At 42.9% G+C, this 21,580-nt stretch overlaps 2 protein-coding genes across 4 annotated transcripts in view; both read left to right on the forward strand.

The window, feature by feature from the left end:
• Positions 1-1,357, forward strand: part of LOC147756153 (uncharacterized) — a 101,247-nt gene extending 99,890 nt beyond the window's left edge. For both annotated transcript variants that reach the window (XM_086988500.1, XM_086988498.1), the window contains one exon: positions 594-1,357. In XM_086988500.1, the coding sequence (XP_086844626.1) occupies positions 594-691 (98 nt within the window). In that variant the 3' untranslated portion in view covers positions 692-1,357. The remainder of the gene's footprint in view (positions 1-593) is intronic.
• A 14,189-nt stretch (positions 1,358-15,546) lies between these two features.
• On the forward strand, positions 15,547-19,474 carry LOC111250200 (uncharacterized). 2 transcript variants are annotated; one of them, XM_022805058.2, is made up of 5 exons: positions 15,547-16,243; positions 16,883-17,196; positions 17,828-17,908; positions 18,203-18,424; positions 18,811-19,474. In XM_022805058.2, the coding sequence occupies exons 1-5, from the start codon at positions 15,884-15,886 to the stop codon at positions 19,034-19,036; spliced, it is 1,203 nt and encodes a 400-aa protein (XP_022660793.1). In that variant the 5' UTR covers positions 15,547-15,883; the 3' UTR covers positions 19,037-19,474. The 2 variants fall into 2 exon arrangements, with proteins under 2 accessions (XP_022660793.1, XP_022660792.1); XM_022805057.2 differs by having other exon boundaries at positions 15,551-16,243; positions 17,750-17,908.
• Positions 19,475-21,580: the final 2,106 nt, after the last annotated feature.

The following is a 21,580-nucleotide window of genomic DNA, read 5'->3' on the forward strand; positions in this document are numbered from 1 at the left end:
GAAAAGGTTCACCTACTGCTTGCCTTTCTTACTGTAAGGCCCTAGACAGTTGTGCCACCTAGGTACAACCTTCCAAGCGCACCTGACTATGCGATGCCAGACGGTGATGGAGTAATGACTAACATCACTACACTGTTGGCACAATTGCGACCGTGCCAGCCGCTGCCGTTACCGTCGCACTAGACAATGAGCTAGCATTGTGACGACGATCTAGTCGTAGCGTTGTTAAGTCGTTGTCGGCGATCCCTTTTGACTGGTCGTTATTTCTTCCTTTAGATGCCACCAAACGCTCTCCGTCTCTTCCTTTTTCATATGCAGACATATATATGTGTATATAGTAGATATGTATTTCTTATAAACCCCATTGGGCGGCGTTCAGTTTCCTCCATTGCGGAGGCCGTTAGATTTTTCATTATTGTCGGCATCGACATTCCCATCTTTTTCAGTGCCGCTATATTGCATTCTAGTATGGAAGTCTTAGCTTAGTTCCGCATCCCTCCAGCCAAGCGGGGGTCTAGCAGCAGTTGCTGTTGTTGTCGCTGCCGATAGCCGTCATCTTTTTTAATGACGTTTTATATTTTTCTCCTTCACAGGCCGCTCTTCACAACACACTGATGCGGCAATGCGCACTCGATGGAGACTAAGAGCCACCGGCGACGATTGCGGATCGGCCAGTTCTTGGACGAAGTAATAAAACGAGAGTGTTCACCGTTTCGAGAATCCGTTCCCACTCGTCGCATGCAACGAGCAGCGAGGCTTAGCCGTTGTGTCGTGACAAGATGACCACGATACGCTGTGGTAGGAAACAAGCAATTCAAGGAGACTGACGAGAATGGAACATGAGAACACTGCAGAATGAAATACAACTGGAGTCTTTATTCTCTGTGACTGACCTCGATGGGTACCACAATCAACAATATTCCGACTGCTTTGTTACCTGCCTATAAAAACTCACCTATAAAAAAGAGCTGGGCGTTGGGCCAACTTAGTAAGGACCCCGGTAAGGCTTAAAGGCCGGGAACATAATCAACCTGTACGACTTAATGCGATACATCTTATACTTCTGCATAAAGAACACTGAAAGAGTTATCAGCAAAGGTGACGGTGGAAGCCGCTCTCAGCAGAAGCTGATCTTTACTCTATGTTATCGATTAAACCAATTAACTGCCTGCCGTTGTTCATAAATAAATGTCGTAGTCTGTCAGTTTGCCTTTACCTTATGTCTATGTTAGGCTTTCCTATTGTTGCGTGCCGGGGCTCTGAACTCCCGTCGATTCGTTTGTATTGGCTCAGCCGATACGTCGTTCGTCACGCTAATAAAATTGATCTACCACATCTGATCCTGGCACTAGATAAACAAAAATGCTTGTTTCTTTCCTTATGAACTTTGGACAGGTATCGCCTCTACAGGCCTTTTTTCGAACTCGCTTTCGCCCGCAGATAAGTGCCCATGATACAGTTCTAAGTGGTTATTCTGATTGCAGTTAGAGCTAGAATGATGACGCCTTGCTCACGCTTGCCAATATGTCTATTATTTTATTAATTTAGACCAAGTTAGACAACGGCCAAACAGCCATTGAGCTATCGAATGATGCAGTTTAATGGGATGAAACTGTGTTTAATGCTCGACATCGGTCCTCTGCCACACCGCTTAATAAAGATGATAAAATGGTACTGCCACAGAAGCTTAACCTGTCACGGGCCTACTCAACAGAGAAAGGGAGAGGTTGCTTTCGATAACATCGTCTTCACTTAGTCACATGCGCCTGTTTTGTGTGCCTATAAAATTTTGCTCTTTTTTCTCGCTTTTTTTCTTGCTCGGTCTCGCCTGCCAGGCAAGTCGACGTCTTGCGGTTACCTGCGGCACTATACGTATGCCTGCTATATTAAGCGGTTGAACTGAACCCAGCTATCAGAGGGGTCCTTTTAGATTCTGAGCAAACTAATGTGAGCCAGTCGTCGCCAACGAAGCTGTTGCTACTAAAGAGGATGGTGACAGGCCCTGAACGATGGTCATCATCAGGGCTCTATGTAGCAACGACAAACGACAATAACCCGAATAGCAAACAAGACAAATGGACCTCTCATAAAGATTGCAAATGACGATTTCGAGATCGAGGCTGCTGCCAGCTGATGACGTATTGAAGAAGCTCACGGCGAAGAAAGTGAATAGAGAAGCCAGGAAGATCAACAAAGCAACGGATAACATCGACATGAAGACCAAATAATGACAAGTAGCGACAATCAGAACTACCTTTGCCGTCGGCTTCTACCCTGTCCGATATGACTAAAAGTCGTAATTTGAACGATTCAAGCCTACGGTGCAAATTCTTAGTCTTATTGTGTCGTCACGGCACGACAATTACGTCTATTAGTAACATCTTATCGACAGCTTGGTACGTGTAGTTAGCTAACTGGGTAGTCAGTAAAATATCAAAAAATGAGCTATAACAAAGGTTTTTGTTTGTCTGCACACAAAGTGTACGTAGACGATGTGTTTCGCTCAGTCACATCAACCGCCATTGTCTTATTGATCATCATTCCCTGCACCCTCCTCTTGGATTCCGTTCATTGCATTTGCATATCGTACTAACAGCGTAATGTAACAACCACCTCTATCAAGTTCTTTTAACAAGCTAACTTTAATTGGAACTTTAATGCGTCGAAGTTTATTGAGTCGTGCCAAGCTCATTGTCCACGCACTATACGCCCGTGTCTTTTCTAATAATTACCTCATACACAACAAGTGCTGCAAATATTCGATCGTTGAGCGTTCAACAACAGATGAGACCCAGGAAACAAGCTGATTTAGACAGGTCGCACAATCCAGCACCAATCGTTAAGGGCTCGCTGGGGTACGAGCACGACCGACTGTGCACAAAGACGTGGACGACCTGCATTTCGTTGAGGCGCGGTCGACTATGTTGAAAATTTCACCAAAATCCGACCACTTGTTTTTCGCGCCGCGTCGCTGCTATTGCCGCTGTCGTACTGCGCTACGATGCGATGCGAATCATGTAATATTGTGATATTTGTTGTTACTGTGTTTGATACTTTGCTTCTGCCGTTGTGTCTCATGCTTACGAGAGGAAATGGCGGATGCTTACCAGTAGCGGGAACGTCAGCCTCGGCAAGACGAGGTCGCCCGTAAATCGCACATGATCCTATTGAGAAAATAGCTTAACGTCGTTGGACACTCTAAGTTTTCAACTGACCCCATATACAGCCTATCTAATCCACGGCAACATGCGCGGACGGTCCTTATAATCAGCGTCGCTAACCTCGTGCTTTATTTTCAGGAAGCACTTCAAGATTATAGCAAGAATCACACACCGACGAGTGCTTCCCCGCGTGTCTCTCCGGCCAAACGCTATCGCTCTATCCGTCCGTGCATTTCCTCTGCGGCCGTTACTGTTTTCTGTTGCTCAGCTATTGATCAGTCGATGAATAGACTTAGTCACGTCCCTGCACTTCTGTGACTGGCTTTCATTTATAAAACATAATCGAATGCGTTATTTCACTTGAAATCTTTCGTCTTTGTGTGCTTTCTTTTAATTGGACTAAAAAAGTTCACCAGGCGTAATTCAATTACGGTTTCAGAAGCCGTCGATCTGTTATTTCTTGTCTACCGTTGCCGTTCATTTCTGTCAACTGTATATCGGTTCGGTTGCTTAGCAAGACGGTATAGTTGGTACTACACAGCGGACACGGCCGATACCCTTAGCGCCGCGAAGTTGGCTAGCGGTAAAGCCACTGACTAACGGCTTTCGCTTGACGCATTCATTAGTACCTTCAACCTCACAGAAGTGGCGACGGATTCCGTACCGACGCCTATAACGGTCATTTTGTCAATGCTAGGTATGAGTGCTTAACGGGCTCCTTACTTCGACTATTATGAGTATCCGCAGAAGTCGACACGTATTATTCTCTTGAATTATTACCATTAGCAACGTGAATCCCCTCCAGTCCATCTTTTATTTTCCTTTTTAAGCTAATTTTTTAGCATCTATCTTTTTGATTCTAGAAATACCGCCATTAGTGTCCCCCCGCAAAACAACGGTTGTAGTCTATTTTGCTTTGGTATTGTTTCGGTGGTATAAAGGTGCAAAAACTATGTAACGTAATGCAACGCTGAACTACCGCTGAAGAAATACAGCCGCTTGCTGTAGATGCCAATGATGATATGTTCTTCATCGCTTCGCAAGCTGCGCTGCGGTTTATCCGAAAAAAAAAAAAATATATTGGGAAAACTGCTAACCGTGTACTGGAGAGGGTTTTCATGTCTGCATCCATAAGCTTGTTCGAACCTTACCTTATATCATTGTCCAGTTAGAAAGGTAGGTTTTTAATTGGTGCTTGGTACATTGTCTCGTGTGCTGCATTCTGCTGTCAGTAGAGTTCTATTGTATAGCTTAGATAGGATATGTTAAAGAGGGAACGTAAACATAGAGCTTTTTCGCAAGCGCTACCTTTAGCATTTGGGTTTTGCGACCGCAGTTCGGTAGACATAACCGATAAAAATAATAAGAAGAAATCGATTATTATACAGTATCTGTATGTCCTAGTTTTAGTGCAGGCATAATTTCATTGGTTGTTTCGTGCCGTCGAAAAGCGGAGATCGCGTCTCTCTTATCCGCGTTGGTAGGTCTGCCATAGTGAACAATGGGGGACCGCATACTGTTTTCCAAAAATTGTGCCGTTTACGAATGATGTATGCGCAGCAGGGACAATAGAAGTTGTAAGTTGACATACTTTACAAATGTGTGCTAAAGAAAAATCACACAGAGCACTCAGTGTTTAAAACGGCGTTTCAGTTGAAGCAATGAAGGAACGATGATGACAAAAGCAGGGACCGGAATTGACGCTACGCGAGTTTTAGACTAGAACGCATATAGAGAGAGACAACCGAACTGGGAAGCTTCTTTTCGACGCCACGTAACACGCGGCGCTTGTCAACGTTGGTTACCAGCTGTACACAAGCTGGCCTATGGTACAGGCGAAAGGAAGAGTTTCAGACTTCACTGAAACGGTAGAGCTCATTGTTCATCTCGAATTTTACAGCACAATTTTAGGCTGTTAGTGCTTTGGCGACGATTGCAACCTGTGTTCACACTAACAATATGAAATGATAAAGTATTGCAACTTCAAGTAGTACAGCAGCTGACTGCAGAGTCTCACGGCCTTCAGCTGGACGTGAACCTCTGACAAATCCGACAGATCCTCCCGTAATCGTCTTAGCACTTGTCTAGACAGCCAAACGGTGACCAGTTCTGGCTTCGATGGCACTTGCTTATACCGTGTTGATCGCCGGCACTGTCACATCGTGTGCAAGATCATTTTTCAGAAAACTCGTATATCTGGCTAAACAAGATACATATACATGTACCCTATCGACATCTGCGGGAACGACAGCCCTCACTTAGCGCCAGCGAATCAAAATCAAATGGGGCCCCGACGTAAGCCAAAAGCTCGTAGCTCACTTAGTCAAGTCCATGCCATTTAACCTAACGACCTTTCTTGGTAACATTGTCTCTAGCCTCCTTTCTCTCTGTTGCCTGCTTTCTGCTGTGAACTTGCCATTTGCTTAGTTAATCCGCTTGACGCCGTAAACAAGACTACGTTGATAATTGTCTACGCTATATTATCTAGTACGCAGTAAAGTTGATAGGGCCAGCATATCAAAGTTTAATTGGTGTTAATATTAATTGTAACAGCTTGCCGTAATGCTCTGGGAAACGTCCAGCTTTTTTCTTCTTTTTCGTAATAAAGAGAGGAGTAAATTTGCCCGTAATAGCCACAGCAGTAGCTACTTAGGAAATCTCCTATTAAATTCGTCGCTTTGTCAGCTATATTGTTCTGATGGCTTTGTAAAATCCGGAGGTGACACCGACGCGATGAACCGATTTTTATTTAGCTATTATGAGCAAGCGACTCAAGATTATGCCTAACATACTAGATCTGCTAGACTTTCGCAGCGCTTGACAACAAAACAGGTGAGTCAGGAAAATGACAGGTTGTATCGCTTTTTTCCCCACTGGTTTTAATCGAGCCCTCGTCTGTAGTGCCCCGCAGCTTTCGACCTACTGCTAAAGGCCTTCTACTCTATAACCATTCGACGCACTGCATAAAGCTCTGCATGCGGGCCATCATTCCCTTCCAGCTCTACTAAATAATCTTGTACAATCTGAGTCCGTTAGGGACAATTTCTCTCCTTTCCTATGCGGTAAGATGTCCAGTTCTTGAACGCGGTCGTCCGGGCTCAGAGCACTAGTTAGTTTGATTTAGAAAAAATCGTATCTTTTTTATTTATTCTACTATATATATGCGTCGGCGGCGGGAATTAATGTCATTCGACTAGAGGCTTGACTAGAAAATTTTTCAGCGAGCATTTTGTTAGTATGACACCTCAATCCTTTTACCAGACATTAAATTTATATCTCTTTACCGAATTTTTTGCAGTTTTTGCCTCGACCCTATGCGGATCGACTGGGTCTACGAGCAAGGCGCGTGAAAATTTGTTCAGGATTTTTTAATGACGTTATGCAGAAAAACGTTTCAAGTCACAGTGTGTCACGACGCCCAGCGCAGTATTTAACACAATATTGGTTCTGAAATTTCACATTAGCCAATTAGTTAAAAGTCACCCCGGTATTAAACAGAGATTTTCGTAATCGTACTTGACCTTGTTGTTACATTTGTAGCATTATTTAGTTACAATCGAGTCGTCAGACTGCACGAGACCTACTCACCAGAGCGGGCCTGTCGTGGCAACTAAATTTGTTACCCTTGCATGCATTTGTTGTTAACAGGCGCCGTCGTCAATGCTGTTGTACTGTTTCTTTGAGGAATGGTGGTTAGGCGAAGGGTGGCCTTGATCTTGCGAGGTGCGCTCGCTATACGCTGCTTCTGCCCGCACTCTGCTTTTCTCGAGCCATTACCTGTCCTATTCCCCGTTCAGGCTGTCACTGCCCTAATAATAACCTACTATTGCTCGAGATAATGAACCTTTACGAGAACTCTCCCTGTTCGTTGCCGCTGTCGCCTTTGTGCTCTTCCATTCCCGTTACTTCAAGCACAACAGCGACGAAGCTGGCGTTGTTTGCTGGTTGTTTTGTGCATTGGGTATCCTTATACATTATTGTTTTCTTTTAGATCGTTCGGGCCGGCCAGTACAAAAGGCTTAAACCGTCGGAGCATCTTACCGCTCGCCAATTACTAAGGTCAGGTTCAACCAGTCCGTCGCTCAAAGGTTCCGCTCGCGCTTCCGTCGAGCCTCTCGCATTCAGAATGCTTATTCCTCCCCGTTGTTGCCAGAATCACTGTGGGTTCGTTTGTAAGCAGGACTTCTCTTACCTGTCCTTAATAAATTTGTTTTTATACCGCTTCAAAATAGTTCATTTTTATTGCTACAATTTTTAAGACATTTTTAGATAACTTTTTGCAAGTGCGCGTTTGAGGAGGCACTTCATGTCGACAACATCTTTTCTTTAGAAAGAAGTGTTGCAACTTCGCTCCCATTTCAAATATCTCTATATGCTGGTAACAGTATTATAGAAATTCATTAGCCTCTTAAAATATCCAAGTGAATAAATAGCTCTGTTTGACTGCCGTACTCAAATCAAACTCGTCGGTCGTTCACGTGCACTGTATGTAGAAAACCGAACCTATCATTCAGGTACTAATCTTAAATCCAACGGATTCTAGCCTAGAACAGCCAATGCTTTGTAGAGGGCAACTTTGTCCAGTGCCTATATCTGTAAAGCAGCGTTGTATTTCTCTGTATGTTTTTAATTAGATGCTTTGCCCATATACCGTACATCTGTGCCAGTTGATCCAGGGCGACTAGCCATATTCTTGCAATATCAGCAGCAGTAGGCCTTGTTCGGTATTTGTTCAACAACCCGACGGCCTGATTATCTATCATATCCTCAAATTGAACCGGAGAGATATAGCTTAGCTCGAATTCCTACCCACGCAACCTGGTGGAGTGCACTGAATGACAACACCAGGACGACAGGAGGCTGAATCTTTCCTATCTGAAGCTGCTTCTCATTGCAATGGCAGTGCTCATAAGTAGATCACCTCACCGCCAGTGCTAATACATTACCACCACTGGGATGTGAGAAGTCCTTGGCGGCAGTTACGACTCCTCAGAAATGCGTCGAGCTGTGAAATGTAGTGGGGTTTGTGATGCGTCGCTCCACTGCCACTCAACAACGAGCAACAGCCTGACCTAACGCTGCGTGCTCGGTCGTCCCGCAGGAAGCCGTGAACATCTTCTGCCGCCGCCGCTGCTGCTACGAACCTTGTCCTCCTCCTTCTTCTCCTCTTTCTCTTGTTGCTAAACTACAGTAGTGGATGAAACGTTTCTTCATTTTCTTTGGCCTTTTTCGTCGTCGTTCGAAAAGGCTCTTGAGGCGGCCTCAGTTTTGCCTCATACGCACACATACACAAATGTGCAGATACGCGCACAAATATGTGTGTACACAGCAGTATTCTACTAAAAGATCCGTGTGCTGCTCCCTCTGTAGCTTTTGCTGCTGCGTTATAGTCTCACATGCGACTTACCCTTTCTCGGATTCCTCGTTGGCCCCTGCTCCCCCATCCGCTGCCGGTTGTCCTCCACTCCGATGGCTCTTTTGCCAAATACTACCTTGTACATGCATTACTCGGTTCGCCACCGACTATCGCCGATAGGTCGCGCTCGCGAAGCCAAACATTACGGATCATTTCTACAAGTTTCTTCCCTGTCCCAGTCTAGTAAACGTGAAGGCAAAAGAGTGGAGTAGGGCACGCGAGGGATACACCGTGGACATGCGCCAAACAGTGGGACATTGTGAAACAAGAAAAGAAACATATCGTGCCTGCTATTCTAGCAAATATGACTTGCAAAGTATATACGCTTTGAACGTTTTTCCGACTAACAACAAGATAGAGTGTTGATAAAAATCGTATCGACTACCTCATTGGTTCGCTGATAAGAGATTTTAACTCTTTGTCAGACACGATTAGATTTGTAATTTATGAGTAATGAGACACGGATTTTATTTAGTTAACTTAATTCACATATACGACCGTCCATCAAAGACCTTTTTCGATGCAACTACTAACCCTACTAACTAACTAGTGAGCATGTCCTTGCGGCTAATCTTCGACACTTGAAGCCTTTGCTGCACTAAGCTAAATTGAAATATGCCTAACGTATATCTAACGTTCTAAGAAACGTGTAATTTTTCACGCAACAATCCAATATCTGAAAATATCTCTCCTTTAATGTATTTCAATAGACAGCCATTTGATCATAATATGAAGTTAATTAATTTTCGCAAGCAGAAGTTGTTGACTGAGTTACTTAGTAATAGTAAATGCTGCTTGTGATCACTAAGGGTAACCGTGCGCGTACATTGACGTACCAATGTGACCGGACCGCTAGCGGACTCTGTAAATCTAGTAACGATCCTGTCATAGACAACTAATCTTTATGCTGATTTTGATTTAATTTTTTTGTTTCACATCCTTTGATCGTTCTGCACCGACATTGGGGATGATTGCGCATTGGCCCACCATGTCCGCGCCAAACTGTGCAGCAGTAAACGACAATAACACATTCTCCTTTTTTTTTTTTTTTTTTATCTAGCTTTCCTACAACAGTAGATCCTAATAAATGTCTTAATTAAAGATCTTTAATAAACACATATTTCAAATAGAACAGTATTTTTTCTACGCGGATAATGGCAAATTCGGGATCATCTCTCGTTCTCATCGATCAATTGGAGAAAAAAACTATTCCTTCCCTATAGAAATGCGCTTTCGTTGTTTTGGCGCTTTTTTTTTTTAATATCGTCCTCGTCGATGTGATAGTCGCGCCCAATCTAGAAAACACAGTATATTTTCTAAATCGGTTAAATGTCTCAAGTGATTTGTATGTTTCTACAGTAATGATACTCTGCAACGATACCCCGTTTGTGATAATCGAAATCTATCGGATGCGTTAATCTCTCTCCAAAGTCTGCCTCTCCTATTGATACTTGTGTGACAAAAACGGTAAAATACAAAGTTAGAAAGCCAACAGTTATGACAATCGTTACCTTAACTTTCCATCATTGGATGGGATGTACGATTCAGTGGCGGTAACGTGGAAGTATCACGCGAATCCCGCGTAAGCGAAATCGATGTAGGGTAGTTGGGTCTAATTCAATGCATTTTTTTAGAAACGAAACTATAAGATACAAGTTAATGTTTGGTAGAAAACTGTATATAGAAGTTTGTTAACTGTTTCCGAATCGAATGCAAAGGCTAGGTAAAATACGGGTAGAAAAAGTTGAACGCGGCTTATTACAGCTGCAGGTCAGCACGGCGGCAGTAGCCCCAGGTTGATTCGAGAACGACTTTTTCTATATGTATATATATATATACACACACTTGATACAGGTGTTGCTAGGTCAGCGTTACGGGACTCGTATACAGTGAAAAAGTAAGTGGATCTATTCAACTAGAAGTACGCCTTGCTCGTGGCGTCCGGGAACCTGCCCAATCAGAAATGGCAGTTCTTTGTTTGAAAGTTTATTTATATTGTCGCTGTTATTAGGTGTAGCTACTGGTGTTTTCTTAAATAATAGCGCTACACAGCGAGCTCGAAAGCTAATCTTCTATAAAGCTTTGAAGGCGTTTAGCCATATAATACAATCGTGTTATATATGACTATACTGTTACATAATATGTTGTATAATTATATAAACGTGCTCTGTATATTATATAATAAGAGATCCTCCCCGATGACGCGCGATCAATTCATTGCCAGCTCTTACAGCCATCGTCGTCCCTACCGCCGCAGCTGCTGCGGCAGCTCCGCACAAGACGCCGATACAAACATGGCGCAATTTATTGGCTTTGGCACAAAAAAAAAACAGATTTACTTTTATCCCTCGCACGTTCCTGCTTTTCCCTGCTTCGTGTCTTTAATTAAATCTCCAATAGTGTTTAATTTTTACGTATTTTGCGAGCGAAGCTTCGTAGAACGGGCCCAGTCTCAATAGAAATAGATCTGCAGGCGTCCTGTGTGACCGACGCGTGGGACCTTCAAATCTCCAGCACCGCGTCATCCCGATGGACAACTTGATAGTGTCGACAGGTGGCAGGTTTAAGGTGGTGATAGGTTTATTTGCTGAATTGTTTATTGGATGGCTAATTATATGGCACGCCTAAGTTATCTGAAGCGTTACTTGCTGCTTATTTCCAAAACGTCATGAGATTAGATCGTGCGTAAGTTCAGTCAGTGAAGCAGCCGGCACAGGTGAAAGTATCTCGCCATTTCTGTTAGTTACTAGCGGACTAGGTAAATTCTAACGTAGTTTAATATTGCCATTGACCCCGTTAACACTTATCATTGCGATTACTATGTTCAATTACATCGAACTAGGGCTAAATTTGTTTTCCTAAAGTATTCCTTCACTCATTTCCCGTCTCGATAATCTGTAATAATTACTGTCACGAAACGGCGATCATCACAGTGCGAGGAAGCTCGGCATGATTCCGTCACGATCGTCATTTTTGAAACAGGAATATTTCAGAAGACGGCTTCCAGTATCAGCCGGTCGCAAGTACTCCGACATCAAACTTGTACCACTTAAAAATACTCCATTGATTTGTATTAGCTGAACCAGTGAAAATGGTCACTGGTCGTGGATGGCGATTTACGGCCGCTGCCGCAGTTCGGCAGACACAAAGAAACACTAATCGATAATTAAACGATCGCAGTTTCGTTGAGATCGTATAGAAAAAAATGGAAATTGTCATGGATTTTGCGAATACAATTCTGAAAATCTCTCCAAGTTCACGATGTGATGAATGAACGTTCCCTGATCTACTGCTGTTTGCCCTTCACGTGCAAAGACGTTGGGTGTAAAAATCAGCTTCTACGTTTCGACTTTTACGCGTGGAACAAACCGGTCTCAAATACGAAGCACAATGTGTCCCTAAAAGGCAGATTCATGCTCCGTCGGGATAGTTCACTATCGGCTTAAACTCTGCGTACCGTCGGTGTGCAGAATGTTGAATGTAGGCTGTTGTTGTTGCTGCTGCTGCGATTTATTGGTGGCCTCAAAGACAACGGCTGATCGCGGTCAATCCGCATGCGTAGATATGGACACTTGCACCTAAACGGGTTTAGACTGCTACTGGTATTCTAAACCCTGATGTTACCAGCTATATGGTACGTGCGATCATAGAGCCTAGTATGTAAACTATACGCCTGATATTTAGATCGTCTAGACCGTCGACGATTACTAGAACTAGTAAATCTACAGTTTAGATCAGTGGTAAATCCTCATCTGGCCTTTGCTAGAATCGCACAAAGCCAGCAATCGAAAGAAAGCGATATTGAAATTCTATAACGCGTACATTATAGGCATGTAAGTATTCTCCTGCTACAGCTCCTGACGCCAAGCGAAATAGTAGAATGGGATAGGTCTAACGTTTGCGATATGAGCTGAATTTTCGGCCACAGATCATTAAAACTACAGGATGGTTCAGAATAGTTGCAACAGCTACGAGAGTGAGCACGATAATTTTATTTCTATTTGATGTAAAGCTTGCAATTTTTCTACTGTTATAGTTTGTTGTATGACAATTTCGAGGTTAGGGTAGCGTTAGTAAACATACCGAAGTGCAGGTGACTTATGTTTGCTTGGCAATGGAAAAAAATAGCTGATGTAACCGACTTCATTCGAAATGAACGTACTTTCATCTTGTCTCTGTTTTGTGCTTACTGGTAAATTGCGCCCTCGAAGGAAAGACGCAGATGACAAATATCCTCAGTGAAGTCATCTTATCATTCGCGTATGTTAACTTGCTACGAACACTTTCTCAGTGGATGCGTTAACTGTATCTGTTTAGTGGCTGACTTCTTCGCCGCTGTCTATGTCATCACTTGGGTATCGTCCGTCTACCACCGAAGATAGCTCAATGACGCCCCTCTTCAAGCAGAGATGGAGTATGCCACGTTCCTTTGCTCGCTACCGCCGAACTCTCGTTACTAGTCTCAAGCGAACGAGCCATAGATTCGCAGTAGTCTAACATAGAAATCATAATACGACGACAAAAAAATAGAGTCCCAAGAAAAGAATAAGCCATTTTGTTTCTTCTACGGAGAGCGAAGTCCGACGATCGAACAGGAAGAGGAATAACTTCTGACAGAAGCGTGTGCCTAAGATGCCCACTTGCCGGTACTAGGTGTGAAGAAGACATTTGTAGGAAAAGAACGGATACGACGAAAGTCATAAGTTTGAGAACCAGTTAGATAGGGCTGACTAGATAGCTGTTGGCGGCGCAAAAAAATAATATCCGTTGCGCTTTTCGCCGAAATGTCAGATCACTGATAGACGTTCGAGCAAAGACGTTTTGACCACAAGGAAAGGAAAGTAGATCCGTTAGAAGGGCAGAGACGCTGGCTTGTAGACAACTGGCCCTCACGCACACGCGCTTCAGTCAGTGCCAATGTGCATCCTTCGAACCTTCGTACCCTCGGAAGACGCACAAAATAGTGCTGAAAAACCTCGCTAACTAAGTGCCTCGCTTTTGACTTGTCTACACCCTAGCATCCGTCTACCAGATGTAGAAGTCAATCAGATGGACACCATGCGGCGAAAATGGCGTGTAGCAACTAGGGATCGAGACATGTCGTGAAATAGAGGGCTATGAGTCAACCATACACGGAGTTGTAGCGTTGTTCATTGAAGTCCAAATATTGAGGCTATTTGTGATCCTTGACACATATGAGTTAGAAAGGAACATCGTTGGCTAACGAGGAACTGGTAGTGACCGACGGTAAACGGTACGACGCGCTGCGGTGCAAGCATCATTCTATATAGTTGCTTGTACCCAAGGATATTATCAGGGATAGATATGCTATATATATAGCAGAGAGCAAGATAGAATGAAGGTAGTGCTATGATTTGAATTCGAAAATTGTCTTTGTTTGGAACAGTGACGCAAATCAGCTGGCTCGCGTGTCCATTATTGTTTATTATTGATGTGTATATTTTTACGCGGTTCGTGTAAATGACCTCGATCTTATTCATCCATCCATGCACGTAGGCCAACTATCATGGATGTAATTTACTTTTACTCGAACATTAGGACGCACACCCACTTTAGGTAAAACGATAAATATCTGCCTATCCATTTACCCTGTGCAATGGTTCGGCAAGCTATTATCCTCAGATGTATGATGTTCATGTACGAAGCGCAACAATGTGGCGTAAGTATTCAATACGGATATTTACAATGTACTAGGTTGTTGTACAGGTGAACCCGATAGAATATAAGACTGAGCAATTTTTTAACCATGCGCCGCTAGCAGACGAAATTTAGGTAGGGCTGGAAACTTGTGTGTGAGGAAACGGGTTTAGAAGAAAAAAACATCTTTTAATTTGCAAAATCGACGCCTAATAGTGAACTTCATGTTCCTCGAAGGCTACAGCAGTGCATTTGGCAAAGAAACGTTCAACAAAAGTAGAGCGCGTAAATTGTGCAAACGTTTCAAGAAGGGAACGTGCGAAGACTAGCGACGAAATGACCAAATGTTAGAACCTGGCACCGAGTAAATTTTTCACGAAAGCAATTGTTCGAGTCTGACAGCTCTGGGAACTATTTCACCTTTAGCATGTTACAGAATTCTAACTCAACAGAACCGAGTCCCCTTTGAGTTGGCTCAGGCCAGTCGGAGGTTCATGTGGTAATGTGCCAAAAAGCCCCGCCTGGAGCATACGATCACCGAGAAAGAATCAGGCGAGAGAGCGGCCTCGCTCAAGGGAGAAATCGAATTTGGTGGCAGTGTCGAGTAGGTCCGGACGTAAAGCGCTGATAGTATTTGCCATGGAGATCAGAGGCATCCGTTACTGTGACATACCCGCTAAAATCTAAACAATAATTGCACAGCCGTTGCAGTGGGCCGCTAACACGGCAGTTGAAGGCACACAGTCTAGTTACTTTACGACAGACTCCGAGCTCATCGCCATGCCTCAGTTACCTTCTGAATTGAGCAAAGTGAAATCCAACGTTGACGCGTGATTATTTGGACAGGCTTTCCATGCCCTAGAAAAAACGACTGGTGGCTAAGTGCATCCCACAATCGATTCACGTTAAGAAGCCATCGATAGATGACTTACGTAGGACTGTTTTGAAACGGCCAGAGTGATTGAATAAATACGCAAAAATAAAGGAGATCAATTTAAGGAATAAAGGTCACGCATTAGGAAACTATCGTTCTAGTTCGAAAGTAGTTCACTTTCGTAGTCCGCTGGATTCGCTTGTAATACCTTATATACGCGAAAGATTGAGCGTATGACGTCAAATAGGATATTCGTTTCGTTCGGCTCGTTCACACGAGACAGACAGTCGAGTCCGGAGAAGGAAAAAAAACGAGGTACTATTGGGGGAGTCTCTATCCTGGACGCATACACGCACAGTAACAAAGAGGAGAGAGAGCATATCGTGGTAAGCCGTAAGCGTGAATCGTTTTGCGTTTGAGCTTAGGAAAAATGTCCACGGGATTAGTATTGGGATCTGTCTTTCGTAAATTATCAAGGGTCTGACTAGATCCGCAGAACGAGAAACGTTGACATAGTTGTTTAGCTGTGTTCGAGGCTAATTATTTAGTTCATCGGTGATTCGATTGTGTCGACTTGTGGCAAAAGTACTATCACCTTTATAAGAGACCGCAGTGATACGATGACCCGACGAATTGTTTCGTATATTAACGGTGGCCTACAATGCCATAATTCAAAGTGTAACTATAGCGGTTCTTAAATCAGCAAAAACCAGTTGTTGTTGTTGCCCGTTGTGCTGAGGACACTCGTGATGCACGTGCATCATTAATTTAAATATGGCGATTTTATCACTTCACCAGCTACAATGCATATTGCCGCTAACCGCCGCTGTGCTCATTGTAATAAGTGCAGGACAAAAGGTATCAGTAGATATGGATTTCGTAAGGGACTGCTGCTACGGAAGGTGCGGGACTCTTATTTCACCCCTTTGGCTGGCTTCAGGACTGGATAAGACAAATTTTAGCATTGAAACGTTGTACGTAGCAACGGTCAATGAAACAGATCGCCATGTTGACATTAGCCGATCAAACGACGGTTTATGTTTGATAACGGTATATTCTTACTCTTCGGCTACCATGAATTTACGCTTCTACATAAGAAAATCTAAAACCGGCCGAAACTTGGCTGCGGTCACTGTAAGTCTATCTTAGTTTAGTCGTAACATAGGAAGACAGGGATTTATAGGTTTAAGATGCCCCAGGTACCGTATAGCATGTTGAGGATTAGTTGCGAAACTCCTCAGTAATGGCAGATCTCCTGTATACGTCGCAAATCCTATGCAATTTTAACATCAACTAGACTAACAAAAATTTTAAGATCAGTGACACAGTTAACTTAGTTTCAGTATCTTCAATAGTAACATAAATTTTAAGCAATTGAATAACCGAAATACGTCAAAGGTGTTACGTTTAGATAGATAAACTCATAAAGGTTCTCATTTGGTTTAAGTTCTTAGTTCGAGTCTGGTTGTCTCAGTGTGAGCCCTAATCAGCGTTCGATTAAGAATTAATTATGTTATCCAATTTACTTGCAGGGAAACAGTGTAGTCCTGTCCCATTTTCAAAGAATTCTCAGAGGACTTACATGGTTTACTGGAAAAGTTTTAGATTAATACTGGATACGAGCACCCCCTGCGTTTTCGTTTTCGACTTTGAGCGTTTCACAATTGACAGTAAATCGCTTCATCGTTCCACCTTTCGGAGTGGAACAGGATGTAAATGAAACCGTTTCTCATCCATCACGTATCAATTTTAATACAATGATTAATTTTCAAGGTGATGGACTCCTACCCCATCACACTGAACAAGGTCGAAGCGACCGATAGCGAAGAAAGCATATCCAGGCCACAGCGCTCGGAACTAGGCGATGAGAACGTCGTTCAAAGGTTTAACAACAAGGTCTCGACCGAGCGCTATGAGCAGAACTCTGATAGAGTATCCGTACGTGTCATACGAAAACACTACAGTACTGAATGGTACAGAATCCGTCCTAAGCATCAGATTATCATCGCTGTGCCTGTTAAGTACATCAGGAATGGCGATGTGCACATTGTTTTCGCCTCATTCGTTGCAGATAAGGCCACCTCCGGGTTAGTAAAGGGTATTTAGGCGCGGCTCAATTATTATATTGCCAATTCATTCGTGCGAGCACTTATTCTAATGTAAAGTTGTAGCTATTGCAATATTTAACCCCATCAAAAGCTAGCCGGAGAACCCGACCAGACTAGCGCGTCCTGTCAGGTAAACCAGTGTCATTGCTCATAATATTTAGATGCGCCCAACATCGTTTTTAGCGAGCTTTTTTCAAAGGCTAGGATGTAAATGTAGGGACAGCGGCCTTACTCACAGGCACTTCCCAAGGCAGTATGCGATTTGAGTTAACGTATTCCACCTGCACTAATATTACACACTGAACTTTCAATTCTTTCCATATACGACCATGTACCGGTGCTCGTTTTAATACTATTTGTTTAGCAGCAATTAAAGAAAATTATGTTCCTTCTCTAGCACTAATCACCGATATGTAGGTTTGCAAGTTTCGTATTAGTTCTTATCTGTTAATTCGTTTGTTTTCGAGCTTCCTCAAGAGACCCTAAACAGATGGGGTTATTGATAGACCCTCTGTGCATGTGTGTGCTTCAGGGTTGCGTTTTTTATAATCCTGGGAGTAGTGTTTGCGTTATTCCTTATCGGGGTTCCCGCTTCGCTGATACTGTACAGATGGTACCGACGAGCAAAGAAATCGCGTCCAGCAGCATTTCGACTACCTATGCCGCAGCGGGTACACTACAACGCAGCTGGGTTCGTTATTTAACGCGCGCTATTAATATAAATAAATACAAATGGTATCAATATGCCCGATTTCGGCATTTTCAATCTTGGAACACAGTATGATAATGGAATAAATTAATCTAAAGTGTACAATAATTCTATTCCGTATAGCAGCATTGAAATAAATTAGAAATAAATGTAATTATCTTTGATCTAGACACGTATACAAGCCGACCGAAAACACATAAAAACTCATGTTATTTTTTTCCCGCTTGAATCAAACTAGACAAAAAAAATCACGCGATAGGTATTTACATTTTGCAGAAAGGGCTCACGCTATCATTCCCGCTCATTCGCTAGTGATAACGGCTCTGAGACTCCTGGTAACGACCGAGGCACAAGATCACCTAAAGCATCTCCTGCTTTACACTGGCTGAGACCGAAAGGAACCTTTCAGGGTGATGTTCTGCAATTAAAGGATAAAAAATGTCGAAGCCTATCGTTGCCTGCGCATGACCTTCTTAGGAAACAGAACGCACGGAGAAAGTGAGCGCAACACGTATCTATACGTTCTATGAAAGTGCCAGTGCAGTACGGCACAATAAAAACATTTATCACTTTACACATACCTGAGAATCGTTTTTTCGTGAAAAGCAAAAAAGGCCTGCAGATTCAGCTCGAAGGTTCGATTTTCGAAGGATCTGACAGAATTTAGATGTTGTGTTTGAATGTACGACGTCTAAATACACTACACCTTGAATATTTTAGTGACTATTAGGTTTATTTTTATCTTAATTATCGTGTTGATGTTGTATTCTATGATCAATTGGATGATTCACTAGTAATAGCATTGCATAATGTTAAATTATCGTGCTTGGTAGTCGCCAATATAATATAAATATCATATTTGTATGAAAATCCTGGCTTTGTAGATTGCTTCGACCCATGAGCGTGGCCTCTGAAACATCCCAAATGGAGTTTGCATTTCCCGGAATAGACCCCAATAGGGAGGGTGAAGAACCGCCGGCAGCAATAATAAGGCCGAAAGATCAACATTGTCGTGTTCGAGTTGTCAGCCATCTTGTTCTACCTCGGTCAATTCCCTCCACGGAAGATTTATGTTCGGACAGTGTTATTTCTCCATATAGTCCGGGCTGAAAAGCCCGATGGCATTGATTGCCACCAGCATACACATGAATCTGCCTCAATATATCATAATACATAATTTTACCATAGAACCACACAGTTTATTATCCTTTCCACAAGTAAGATACTAGAAATTGTCGATACTGCGTCACGGCCATCTGACCTAGACGTGATTTAACCTATATTATTCCCCAAAACACAATATAGCGTCGTCAAAAAGGCACCAGTATCAAGAAGATGCCATTTCTTTGGTCAACATGCCATTATAATCAGATACGCCGATCTCACAACGAGACTCCCTCCTCCGCTTGTACAAGCGATTTTATCGAGGACGGACACTGAAGTATCAACTAATATAGGTTTCCGTTGTGCAAGTTGAATATTCACTTCGAAAATATAAAAAAGTACCTCATATCTGACTATAGATTAAATAAAAACATCTAAATTGAAGCTTTTTATTTTGCTTATAAGGCTGTATCTAAACAATAAAAGTATATTTCAATGAAATTATTACAGGCGCTAGAAGTGACGCCCCCCCTGGTGGCAGTTTTTATTCAGCACAATTACCATTCACCGCGAGTACAGGCTCAATTCAGGACCTGAACCACTTACAAACAAAACGCCTCAAACAAATTCTACAGATACTCCTTTTTGAATCCAAAGATCACTTTTCAATAATAATCGTGCCTGAAGTGATATTAGTAAGTAAAGTCGTTTAACTAGATACGAAATTAGATTTTGCCCTAATAGCGTGCCAGAAAGCGCAAAAATACGAGGGCGTAAAATGGCGTGTAATATTCTTTTGATCCAGGTGTATTAAAAATGGCTTTTTTCAACTATTTCAATAAATTTTTGAGCCCTTTAAGTTAAAACCCTGTCTAGGATCTTCCAGTTTTCGCCGTGAAAAAATTTCCTCCGATTTTCAGAAACCGCGTCGAAGTCGTGGGCCATTGATTTCGCGCAAAATAGCCTTTGATTTAGGTAAGAGTTAATTCAGTGCGACGAAGTTGGATAATAGCTTGTTTGCATTAAAACGACACATAGTCCTCTACGATGGCGTGTAGAAAAAAACAGACCTGCTTGCGGTACGAAAAATGACGGACAGCTGCACGCATGTTGTGGCAGACAAGTCGCTAAAGTTTATTTCAATTCAGCCGGGCGCCGCTCTATATATATATATATATATATATATATATAGAAGTAGAGAAGAAAGCCTGTAAAAACTACCTTCAATGACCATTTTTCTACAGTTCGAGTAAGCAAAACGGTTCGAGAGGGATACGTCACTACGCAGGTATTGTGTATAGAATTATTTTTAGATGGCATGCCTAGCTTAGAGCCATGAACATTAAGTCTTTACATGCAGCTAGCTAGCTAGCTAGCTAGCTGACTGACTGACTAGAGTGAAATCATCTGAGCGCGACGTCCCAAATGCCGGTCCGGAGCGTTTGTGCCATTCGAAAGATCTGACAGGGCACAGCCGTATGCTCATCCTTGATCCTGCTATTTTCTAGTTCTTCGCTGGCATTGAAGAGTTGGAAATGTAGAATAGAATGCATTATGGTACGGAACGATGTGGAATCGAATTTAGCGTAGAACGCGACAACTAAGAGCGTTGTTGCACTTACCGACGGCTGCGGCATCGCAGACTGCCTATGCTTTCGAATACGTTACGCCGCCTGCTATATACATTCCTGCAATGCAAGACCGTGGACAAACGAATATATTTCGAAACTGAGCTTCTCTTGAGCCACGAAACCTATATATCAGCTACACTATCTTACATCTGAATAATAGTTACCCAAATTATGCGATACAGATGCCCTATAAAATGTTCTTCTTTTGTAGTCATACGCGGCGTCCATTTAACGATTCCAATGTCATGTTGAAATCTCGGAACGATTAAACCAAACATGATACTCGAGCCCTGAATTCTACTTAGTCAACACGGTAGCAGTGGTGTCATGGAGATAGGGATTGATTGATTATATAAGACTTAGGCGAACGTTGAGCAAGTACCTATAATAGATAAATAAAGCTCAAATTAAGCACTCCTACACTCATATAGGCGGGTAGTAGTTTCTTTGGTTCGAAACGTCGACTTGTTGAAACCCCTCTTCTCTTTTGTGTAAGTCTATATTAGGGTGTTGTATGACTTCGTTTACCGTTCGGCATTTAATCAAAAACAAATCAATAACATCGTTGCGTCAACGACGTGTTGTCTGCGGTCAACGAATATCGTTCGACTGCATTTACGTGCCTGTCGGGGGCTCGTCATCGTCGTCAGCAGCAGCATCACGTTATCTGCGCAGTTTAACGGGTCACAGCAAATAAAATATCATTGGGAAAAGATAATAGCTCACTGCTCGGAAAATCTACAATGTACCTATCGACCACCAACCAAAAAGAGGAAGAAGACCAAAAGACCATCAATTCTTCGTCGCTTTTGCATCAACAGCCGTTTTCAACTCTGACTCTCGAACGACTCGACGGCGAAGACTGGCCTTCATCGAACGCGAAGCCGGCAGGCAGGTGACCTCGCGTTGACCTCAGGCG

The sequence above is a fragment of the Varroa destructor genome, unplaced genomic scaffold (assembly GCF_002443255.2).
Source record: "Varroa destructor unplaced genomic scaffold, Vdes_3.0 BEIS01000004.1, whole genome shotgun sequence".
NCBI classification, from domain to species: domain Eukaryota; kingdom Metazoa; phylum Arthropoda; class Arachnida; order Mesostigmata; family Varroidae; genus Varroa; species Varroa destructor.